Consider the following 11,499-nt stretch of genomic DNA (forward strand, 5'->3'; position numbering starts at 1 on the left):
TTTTGCATTCCCAATGTTGGACCCCCTTTGTAGCAGCCGGCAAGATTTGACACCCTTTAGGTTGTTCCATGATTTCAAGGGCAATGACCGGGTGAATGCCTGCAGCTAAGCTTGAGGGTTTTGTTCCCTTGATCATAGTCTCACCTACATGTTTGCCCTTCCAAAGGACAACCTGCGGAGCCAAAGAAAACCTGCTTTCCAGCTCTATCACTAGGAGCATACACGCAATTTGAGAACCTGTATTGAGTTGTCATGGTATCAATACAGGCAGACTTATATTCTTCCAGTTTATCTCATCGAGAATTAAACCTGGTGGATCACTCACGTCGTTTGTGGGCCGACTGTTTCAAATCCTACAGGACATAAAAGCAACTCCCATTTCTTAGATTTAATTATAAGAAATCAATTGACCTTTTGATTATCTCAGGAATTTTACTGCTTACGAGATCCACTGTCAATACATCACATAATCATCATGGCTATAACTTCTCTAACAAATTATATCCTCCATTTAGTTTTACAACCCTCTAAAAGATCACAAGAAACAGATAAACTGCTGACAATGAACATTTTTACAAAGAGATCCTGGCAATCACATCCAAAGAGGCCTACTAATGTCGTGTTGCCATGTCTCGCTCTCTAGACTTGATTTTGTAACCATGACAAGAACTATTTTGCATATCTGGTGGAGAAAAAGTTGAAATGGTATTGAATGAACTAGCATCAAACACACCATTCTGAAATAATACCTAAATCAATGCCTACCTTGAATTTATAAGCTGCCCGAGGGATCCATACCAGTAACACTTCAGGAGGACACTATCAAAGGACATGTAAGGAGAATTGATGAAAGCAGTAAATATTCCCACAAAAATATCTTCAAAAGCACCACAGTTACATGAAAATTTATTCATACTCAAAGACCAATCAGCAATATTCAGGTATTACAGACCTGCTGTGGTTATATAATATAAGACTGAATACTGATCAAATCAAGCTAAAATAACATCCTGGAATCCTCCACCCTTTAAGACAGATGTAAAGCATTCTGCTAATGGCTTCTGAGCTTCCTGCATCAATGAAACAAAACTAATATATCTTTTCTTGACAGCAAAATGTAACAAAAGAAATTCAATTTCCAATTTGATTTTGGTTAAGAGAAAGTTTGGTGGAATCAAAACATAGGGTGTAACAAGATTTTCTTCAAAGCCAGTCCCTTTTAGTTTCCCAGGAAGTCATGTCAAGAATTGTTTGTGTATCTCACTTCCCATCATCCCCTTCTAAGCCACAATGCTGAAAAAGAAAAATGTACATTCTAAGGCAGTCTTTGATAAACGAAAAATGATTTAACTCAAATTCCATAACACTTACCATTAAATTTTTGTTAAAAAACCATTTAATCTATAGATTAAATAAACCTGACTTTTTTCACTTAGAGCAAAACATAGCAAGTGGTTTATAAGAATTTATAATTCTGGATTATAATTTTAACCTTCCAAATTTTTTCAAATATTGGATCCTTGTAATAAGTTTAACTAATAAATAATTTATTCAAATTTTTTACCTTATCTAATAAATAAAAAAAATGCTGGCTTATTAATATATCTTAAAATTTTTTAACTGGATTTACGTTTTTATTTGTTTGGGTTTCCAATTATACTTAGACACCTCTAGTATATTAATATATTATGTCAAAATACTAATGATGATAATAATGACAATGTATTATTATTAATATGCCACATAAATTATAAGCAAACCATATGTTATACTATTGCTCACTTGTTTTATATATTTTATATATAAATGCAGTGTGGATTAACTTAATATTATAATAAAACAACAAAATATTTAAAAAGGTTATTTTAAATGTCATATGCAAATTTATAATATGGTGTTTTTCAGTTCACATTCGTATCTCTATGGACAAAATTATGAAAAAATAATTTTCAACTTTAATGTTTAATTTTCTCAAGCAACTAAAATTAAATTGAACACCTAAAATTAAGAAGATACTTTAGTACTTATAATTTTCAACATTTCCAACTCAACCTTAGAGTTTTAAAAACCTAATTTTTAGTTTCATCAAACATCACCTAAGTAAAATCCTTAATTAATATTTATCCTAACAATCCACATTTAGATCATCCAAACAACATGTGTAATTTGAACAATAGATCTATGATATTCTTTAGAATAGCAATAGTTAACCTTCAATCTTACATTTTTTTTTTTGATAACCAAAGAAAAATGTGTGTGTGTGTATGAAGAGGAAAGATGTACGATAGACTAGAGTACATGGGCTGTATACAATGGGCACTAAGTGGGAGAAACTGTCAATGTAGTGAGGTGTTTCTCCAAGGTTATTGATGATTTGGAACTACAAGATCTTCCTTTATTGGGGGTACTTTTACTTAGACTGGTGGGCTAAATAATGAGCTGGATTCTAGACTAGACCATTTCTAGTTTCTGAAGATTGGGAGAATCATTTCAATGGCCTGTTCCAGAGCATTCTTCCAAGACCAGTCTCAAATCATGCTCTTATCCTGCTTGATGGTGGTGGAATAAGGATAGGAAAAACTCCGTTCCATTTTGAAAACATGAGGCTGAAAGTGGATGGCTTCAAAGATTTGATCAGAAACTGGTGGGAACGCTACAGTGCTCAGGGATCTTTCAGCCATATTTTGGCGATTAAACTAAGAGCTCTAAAGCAGGACCTTGGAGTTTGGAACAAGGAGGATTTTGGTAGCAGCTAGGTGTTTGGGATGCAAAGGAAAGGGAAAGGCCCCCTCTCTGTGGAGGAATGGGAGGCTAGAAGGCGGGTGGTCGAAGACTTTAAAAATTGGGCAGCTTTGGATGAAACCTATTGGAGACGGAAGTCAAGAGTACTTTGGCTAAAAGAGGGGGATAAAAACACCAGTTTTTTTCACAAAGTAGCCAATGCCACATTAAAGGTGTGGCAAATACTTTTCGACTAATCCTTTCAGAGATGGGGGATTGGAGACCAACCATTAGTGAGCTGACCTTTGCCTCATTGCCTACCCTTGAATCTCAAGTTTTGGAGGTTCCCTTCTATGAGGAGGAGGTCTTTGTTGCTCTCTCAAGCTTGAAAGGGGATGAAGCTCTTGGGCTGGATGGTTTTACCATGGCCTTTTGGCAGTTTTGTTGGGATGTGGTGATAAGGGAAGTGATGGGATTTTTACAGAATTTCATGAGTTTAGGACTTTTCAAAGGAGTTTAAACACCACATTTCTTGCCTTAGTTCCAAAGAAAGGGGGCACAGAAGACTTGAGGACTTCAAGCCAATCAGCTTGGTAAGAGGCTTATATAAGCTTTTAGCTAAGGTTCTTGTCAATTGTCTCAAGAAGGTGGTGCGTAGTTTAGTGTCGAATTTTCAACATGCATTTGTGTCGGGGAGACAAATTTTGGATGTTGTTTTGATTGCAAATGAATCCATTGATTCCAAAGTTAAAGCCAACTTGAGAGGGGTCATTTGTAAGTCGGATATTGAAAAGGCCTATGATCATGTAAATTGGAGTTTTGTCTTGTAGTAATGAAAAAAAATGCACTTTGGCTCCAAGTGAATCAGCTAGATTAGATGGTGCATCTCTACAGCTAGATTAGTGGTCTAGGTGCAAGGTGAGGTTCTAGAAGGACAAGTGGTGTGGAGATTTGTCTTTAAGGGAGTCATTTCCAGAGTTATTTTCCATTGGTACCTCAAAAGATGCTTGGGTGAGTGAAATTTGGGAGGATGGAGCCTGGAGTCCTAGGTTTACTAGGTGGTTTCATGATTGGGAACTTGAGGAGCTGCAAACCTTTTTTGGGAGATTATCCACTTACCACTTATCTTACGAGACTGATGATGATATGGTTTGGTTGCCTACACAAGATGGTGTTTTTTCTGTTAAATCCTTTTACTCCTCTTTAGCAAATAGGAGGTTGGAGCCATTCCCTATGACATTGTGTGGAATTCTTGGGTGCCTCCAAGAATTAGTTTTTTTGCTTGGGAAGCAACTTAGGCCAGGATTTTGATCCTTGATAAGCTCAAAAGGAGGGATTGGAGGATTCCTAATAGATGCTACTTGTGTAAGAAAGAAAAATAAAAGTGACCATATCCTCATCCATTGTTCGAAAACTCATCTTTTGTGGTGGCTGGTATTTGTGCTTTTTGGTATCCAATGGGTGACGCATTCTTCAATTAAAGAGGTTCTTCTAAGTTGGCATGAGACCTTTGTTGGTAAAAAGAGGAAGAAGGCTTGGAAAGTTGCTCCGTTGTGTCTATTTTGGACTTTATGGCGAGAGAGGAATAGGAGAGCTTTTCATAACTATGAAAGCATAGACCAAGCTATTAAAAATTATTTTTTGCATCTATTTTGGGATTGGGTTTGGCTGTATATTGAGGACGGTTCATTATCGTTGTTAGATTTTGTGGATTGGGTAGGCTCTTGTTAGGGCACGATAGTGAGTTTTTGTGTTTTCGTGCCTTTTTTTGTCTTTATTTTCTTTGTATACAACGTGTATACTCTTTTTCTCTTAATCCTAATCTTATTTACCTATCAAAAAAAAATATTCTGCCCTAATTCCAAAACTCGATAAATCAAGATTGAGTCTATTGAATCTTTAAAACCCTTTTAGGGAGAAAAGACAGAAGTATAGAATTTGAGTCGTCAAGCCTTAATACGGTTTTGAGGTGATCTACTAAGAACCATGAGGGAATGCTACATTGTAAACATGAAGATTACGTATAGGTGTTGATTAGCATAAGACTTATGGGAAGAAACATCAATGTCAGGTAAAACTGTATGCAATCCTTTCAGATTTAGTGAATTTCTGTTGCAATCGATAGACCTGTAATTTTTGCAGCTATAAAGGTTCCATGAGTAAAATCTAATCATCGACATTTTGCGAATTTCTGATATTTTCATTCTTGTGCCAAACTCACTTGTATAAATTTTCTGCTAGGATATAAATGAGCAAACTAGATAGAGCATACCTCCTTGGCTCATCTCTCTCGTTTATGTCATTGCTTCTGCTGTTGTTTTGATGTTTGTTATTCCATGTGAAACACGGGAAATACAAAATGTGCACCAAGAACCAGGAAAGAACAAAAAAAGAAAAGAAAATACATGATAGGTACACAGCCTAACACCTAACCAAAGAGGGGCTAAATTGTATTGTCAGAGTCAGTTTTACGCTAAAAAATGTACTTTATCATATGGCATAAGTTTTTAACAGCTATGGCAGTCCAATCACCAACTTCTTCAAAGCATGGTGGAGATGAATACAAATACGAAAACTAGAATAGGCAGTTCAATAGAAAAAAATAACTAGATTAGCCACTTAATGTATTCAACAAAATTTCAACCTTGTGCAATAACAACGATATAAATCATTTTATCTCATAACTTTCGTTCATTCTGCACGGTGTTCAACTAAGGTAGGCCGGCTAAAGATGGCGCAACATAATCCCAAGTTTTATAGTTCATAGTTGCGTGAATAACATCCAAAAAGTTTAAACACAATCATCATAACGCATGAATTTCATGCTGTAACATGTATTTCACATAAATCACATCCATTAAAGATCCTAATATTCTATTCAATGAAATGAGTTTCACAAGAAACCATAAAAATCTCTGATAAGGTTCAAGATTCAGACCATTCATTTACTTGGACTTGTAAAAGTTCTGTTGGAGAAGGTCGTCGTAGGGGTCCCTCCGACCGGGCACCTGGCTAATCTGAGGGTCCCAAGCGAGCTGAGAATTGTGGCGCTCGAAAGTCCAGAATCCATAAGGGCGAATCGGAAAGGACCATATCTCCTTGGTCCTGTCGCATCGATCCTTCACCGCATACAAGCGCTCTCGGGCCCTTCGATCCCTCTCCTTTGGATCCTCCATCAGCTTCAGAATCAAATTCTCAGCAAACTCCATTATAAACCCCATCTTAATCTTCTCTTCCTGAACAAATGGAATCGAAATCAAATCCCTAGGCCTACAGATCAAATCCAAAGCAAACCCTAGGGAAGAAATCTCAATGCAACTAGGTTCATAGACAACTAATTCAACATTAAATTTATTTCCACCACGTTTGGTTGCTTACAAAACTGAGGATAACGAAAGAAAACAAAATTTTGAGTCTTGTTCTGGTTAAAAAAGAAAAAACAGAAAACTAGTCAACTAAGTCAAATAATTGAGAAGCAGATTTTTGTTTCTTAAGCCCCAATTCATAGAAAAGTGTTACACTGAAAAAAATAAGCTGTTTTCTTTTTCCTGCATTTTCTCAGAGGCCAAACACATGGTTTCGAATAGAGAGGAAAAATAGTATTTACCTCTGGGAGAATTAGCACTTGCAAGGCAGATGAATCATGAGTGACGCGCAGTTGATCATAGCTTTATAAGAGATGTTATTAGGGCCGGGCTGAAGCATGTAGGCCCAAATCCATCTTAGGCCCGAATGGTTTTCAATTTGAGATTGGGCTTAAAATGTATAAGAAGACGGGCTGGGTTCACTCTTTTTGCGTGGGCCATGGCCCTTGGGCCTATCCTTTGCTCAGCTCCTGTTGAAGAAGGCTACTTTAGGTGTTCAACCTCTTGCGCAACTCTACGTTTCAACTATGGTTATGTTTGGTTCTTAATGTTTGAAGGAAAATGTGGTGAAAAAAATAAAAAATAAAAAATAATTAAAATCATTAAATTATTTTTATATACTAGTTCAAACTTATTTAATTTATTTTAATTTTTTTATATAAAAATTTAATAATTTAAAAATACATGTATTTATAACTAATTTTTATTATATTTAATCTTTTTTTATATTTTTCATATCACAGCCAAACGTTTTTCTTCTTCTTATTTTTTTAATACATTCTGATAACCAAAAACAATTTATGCGTTAAACATTTTGGAACACAAATGTCATGACAAATTTTATTAATTTTATCTATTAATGCTATTTTTATTATTTCTATGCTGACATGGAATTACAACAATTTTCAACTTTAAAAAAAGGCAAGAGTATGGTTTAAATAAATTTCTTATTAGTCATTTTTAAAAACAGAAAATAATAATAATTTTTATATAAAACATAGATAATCTTTGAAATTCACCTTTAAAAAAAAACTTTTCAAATATATATAAAGTTTGTTTGGTAACTGTTTTTTAGAATAATTTTTTTTATCTCCAAAATAAAAAAATATATAAAAAATAAGTTTGGCAACCAAAAATTGTTTTTTGCTTTCTACTTTTAAAAACAAAAAATATTTTTTAGTTATTTTCTATTATTTTCACTTGTTTTCATAAATTTATTTTAAGAAATAATTATACAAACATGTATAATGATTAAAAATAAAGCATTGTATATAAAAATTATCTTTAAAATATATTTAAAAATATATTAAACAAGTTAAAAGCATTTTAAGTTTTCAAATAGACATTTATTTTACAAAAATTAGAAAGCAATTTTCAAAAACGGTTCTTAAAAACTATTTTTCAGAATTATTTTTAAAAACAGTTATCGAACATACCCATACTTTTTAAATCACTTTTCAAAAACAATTTCTTGATGTTTTTAAAAGAAAAGCTTATTTAATAACTTGAAACATTCTTAACCAATTTTTTATGTTATGTTTTAAAAAGCAAATAAAAACAACTAAAAGCATTATTTTTTGTTTTTTTCAAAAAATTGTGTTGTTTTTGGAACAAGTTTTCAAAGAAAATTTTCCATCAAAAAGTTATAAAATATGTTTTCGAATCTAAAAAACAATCTTTTGATTTAAAAGTAGAACACTATTTTCAAAAACTAATAATACTTTTCTATTTTCCACTGCCCTTTGAAAACAATGAGATTAGGAAAAGAGAATTTTCAACTCAATTCACACTAAAACACTTCCAACACTACTCCATTTGATAAAATATTGATTCAACTTAATTTTAATCTTTTTTGGCTGTGAAATCCCAGATCCTTGTTCAATTTTTCAGTAAGAGAGTTCTTCAACAAGATCTCTACCATTTTATAAATCTACCATGAATTTACAATCATGGGCTTTGAGTTTTTTTGCCAGTTTTTTACTATTTTCTTTCCATCTGTTAGACAAATGGATACTTTCATGGACCTATATTTTGTGACGACCAACTTGTTTAAATGGAATCTAAGTTAATAGAGGTATTTGTACACTACATGAGCATTCTTAGAAGACATAATCAGAGGCAATACAAGTTCCAATGATACAAACATTTCTCTGAAAAACACACATTTTCCCATGTCCTTTCTTGGTCTCCAAACATGTTTCACCAATGTTTTCCTAGAAGATACCATTCTCCTTTGCATCTGTCACTTGGGGGTGAAAGCCTGAATTAATACACAAGCAAACAAGCAACAACATTAGATTTATCAGTCTTTTGGGTAGAAATCAAAGTTTAGACATGTCTATGATTCTTTTGAATTTAACATAGTCTCGGAGATTGGGAGGTCACACGTTCAACTTTCATCTGTTTGTTTGCCCCATTTGTATATCTGTTTTCGTAATTTACGGTTGTTTGTCTACCTGCCTATATGGGGGTATGGGCCCTTAAGGGAAGATGTTAAGTCCAAAACCTGCAAGTATAAGCGTTTAAGAAAATTGATAATTTAATACTTACAGCAAAAATGGTGGCATGCCCGGGATCAGCAAGGTGGGCAAAGAGGTTGTCAATGGGGCCAGTGCCAGTGTAGATGGCTTGGAACCAAGCACCCATCACAGCCAACATAGCCAATCTCCCATTCTTGATCTCCTTTGTTCTCAACTCCTTGATCTTGTCGGGCGAACCGCTTCCCCAGCCAAGAGGGTCGAACCAGAGCCCACCTGGGTAGCCAACATCAGTCCCGGTGAGCTTGTTGTTGGGGAAAATGGGGTCAGTGTTGACGCACCCAGGCTTGATGATGTCAGCCCATCTTCTCCCCTCAGCCCAACCGATGAAAATCATCTCAACAATGAAGAGTGTGGTTTTGTCGGTGAAGTACTCCAATTCTCCAGCAGTGTACCAGGATGGGGTGTTTAGTATCCCGATTTTTGTTAGGAACTCTGGGATGAAAATTCCAGCTGCTCCCAACATTGCCCATCTGCAGTGCACTATCTCTGACTGAACCATCCATTTCAGTGTCTCCGGATCAGATCCTGGTAAATAGAGACACCCGTGTTCAACTACCAATTAACATAATTGCTAATAGGCTAATAATGTATATCAAATTGACTAATACTTTGTAGTGGCCTGCCTCGTCCAATGTATATATTATCTTCTTTAACCCAATGTACTGTCACAGTTCTAAATCATATTTATATGATTAAGAGAAGCTCATCATATATTTAGTACTACTGTACTAGGAGTTTCGTGTGGGATATCATATTCACCCCAAGTAGAGTCTGATGTCGGGATCAAGAAGATACGACAGAGCCTAATATCAGGATTGAGAATCAACTCTGTAGAGTCTGATATCGGGATCAATAGGGATCAAGAATCAGCTCTGATAACATTCTATAATGACTCTCACTCCCCGTGGATATTTTAAAACATGTGTACATGGTTAAAAGAATCCTCATTGTATATAAACAGGGCTAAGAAGTTGTTCCCCTGTCCAACTAGGTTGGGATGTCACATGCTTAATACCCCACCTTCTATATAGTCCCCTACTACCCAAGATGCTAATAGATTATGATATATCAAGTTGATTAATAAAGAGTCAAGTTCATCTTTTTGACTTACCAAGGCCAAGGGGATCGAAACCAAAGTCTCCAGGAAGGCTGCATTACAAGATTCAAACAAATTAAAACTTCAGAAACACAGCAACCATGATCTGACAAGAGACCTAGCAGAAGATGTATATAAACACTGAACCTGCCGTCAAGCCATGGAGGAGGGGTGCTGCCTGGGAACCAAAGAGGCCTGTTAGGATCTGCAGCCGCCGAGGATACAGTAAAAGACCGCGTCCCAGCTGCCGGTGCCGTGAACTTCTTCAGGCTCAGTCTCTTCCCCCCAAGAAAAGAGGCCTTGGTTGCTCCCACAACAGACCCAGTCTTCTGAGAACTACAACACGGTTTCACATATCCATGCAGAAAAGTTAATAACTCTGCATATATATACTAGTAGTGATCATGCATTTGAATGGTAGGACACATATGAGAGAGAACTTGCCTGGGAGAGATGGTGGCAACAGCAGCCATGGCGGAGGAGGCACAGACAGAGGCCATGGAGGAGGGTTTGTGACCAGCAATGGAGAAGGTTAATTGATTGGTGGTGGGATATGGAGAAGAAGTAAAGACATGAGGAGGGTGTTACTTGTTAATGTATGAAAGAGAGGGGGCTTATCTTAAAGGATAGGGAGAATAGGGGTGTGATTGGCTGGTGGGTTGCCATGTGGAAGGAAGAATCTAATAAGAAGCACATCCACCTCCAGTTTCATAAGCCTACCTGGAATAATCAGAAGCTGGTGGTTCATATTCTAAGCCCATTCCCCTCATATCTCATGTCACTATCACATCTTTGCCTCCCCTCCCTCTCTCCCTCATTATTTTGTTTCATGTTAGATCATCTCTCACTGCACCCTATTTATTAATCAAGATCAATACATAAAACAACCATACACGTAGGTTATGTATGGATCTCAAAAAATAATTTTTTAAAAATACAAAAAAAAATGACTTTCTCATCTTTAATTATATCGAGAAAAATATTAAAAAGAAATCATATATAATAAAATTTAATTAAAAATTTATGTGTTTTTAAAGTATTTAATATTTATATTAAAAAAAATAAAATAAGTGAAAGAAATTTGAAGTACTATATAAAAAAATTTATTAACTTTAAATCTTTTTTATTTTCCTTCAACTTTTTTTTCTTCTATTTTATCTTTTTTTTTCTTGCATTTTTCTTCAAATTTTTTGAGAACTAAATATAATCTTAAGCTTCAAATATCAAAATTGTTTTTTCTGGTTAATTTGAATATATTTTTTATTTTAAAAAAATAATAACTTCTATATAAAATATAATACATCTTATATGAAAATATGAACTTTCCTAATATTTTTAAAATTTATTTTTAGGTTTTGAGATGGTAAAATATTTTTAATAATTTTCAAAAATCATAGTTTTTTAAGGTACTCCCATCTCCAAAATTTGAGGGAAGTGTTGGTAGTTAATCCTTAACTATCTTGTTCACTAATGGATGAAGGATGAGGTACCCATGCTTTTAACTTGTCTAGTTGCATTTCTAAAAAAAAAGCCCTTTCCTCTACTGAATTGCATAGTTGACTTTACCCTCTCTGTGGACGGGAGGGAGTTCTTGAGTCCTAACCATTGGAGGGGGGTTATTATAGGCAATAACGAAAGAGATTGTCACTCCTAGAGCTGCTAGCATAGCTTGTCATTGTTATGAATTAGTGCTTTGTTGTGTTGCATCAAAGTCTGCAACCTTTCATTGAAATGATTCTCCTATTGTTCCAATTGACCTTAAAGTCTCCTGAGAGTG

General features: G+C 35.0%; 2 protein-coding genes across 3 annotated transcripts; both read right to left on the reverse strand.

The window, feature by feature from the left end:
* Positions 1 to 828: 828 nt before the first annotated feature.
* LOC117918506 lies at positions 829 to 6,427 on the reverse strand. Of its 2 annotated transcripts, none has more exons than XM_034835220.1 (3): positions 6,329 to 6,426; positions 5,660 to 5,957; positions 829 to 1,070 (listed from the first exon to the last, which is right to left on the reverse strand). In XM_034835220.1, the coding sequence occupies exon 2, from the start codon at positions 5,940 to 5,942 to the stop codon at positions 5,667 to 5,669; it is 276 nt and encodes a 91-aa protein (XP_034691111.1). In that variant the 5' UTR covers positions 5,943 to 5,957; positions 6,329 to 6,426; the 3' UTR covers positions 829 to 1,070; positions 5,660 to 5,666. The 2 variants fall into 2 exon arrangements, with proteins under 2 accessions (XP_034691111.1, XP_034691120.1); XM_034835229.1 differs by lacking the exon at positions 829 to 1,070 and adding an exon at positions 1,109 to 1,293 and having other exon boundaries at positions 6,329 to 6,427.
* A 1,693-nt stretch (positions 6,428 to 8,120) lies between these two features.
* On the reverse strand, positions 8,121 to 10,293 carry LOC117925582 (chlorophyll a-b binding protein, chloroplastic). Its single transcript, XM_034844640.1, has 5 exons — positions 10,167 to 10,293; positions 9,870 to 10,058; positions 9,738 to 9,775; positions 8,637 to 9,151; positions 8,121 to 8,346 (listed from the first exon to the last, which is right to left on the reverse strand). Exons 1-5 carry the CDS (start codon positions 10,220 to 10,222, stop codon positions 8,329 to 8,331), a joined length of 816 nt encoding a protein of 271 aa, XP_034700531.1. The 5' UTR covers positions 10,223 to 10,293; the 3' UTR covers positions 8,121 to 8,328.
* Between the last annotated feature and the right edge of the window lie 1,206 nt (positions 10,294 to 11,499).

Source organism: Vitis riparia, chromosome 1, assembly GCF_004353265.1.
Source record: "Vitis riparia cultivar Riparia Gloire de Montpellier isolate 1030 chromosome 1, EGFV_Vit.rip_1.0, whole genome shotgun sequence".
Lineage (NCBI taxonomy): Eukaryota > Viridiplantae > Streptophyta > Magnoliopsida > Vitales > Vitaceae > Vitis > Vitis riparia.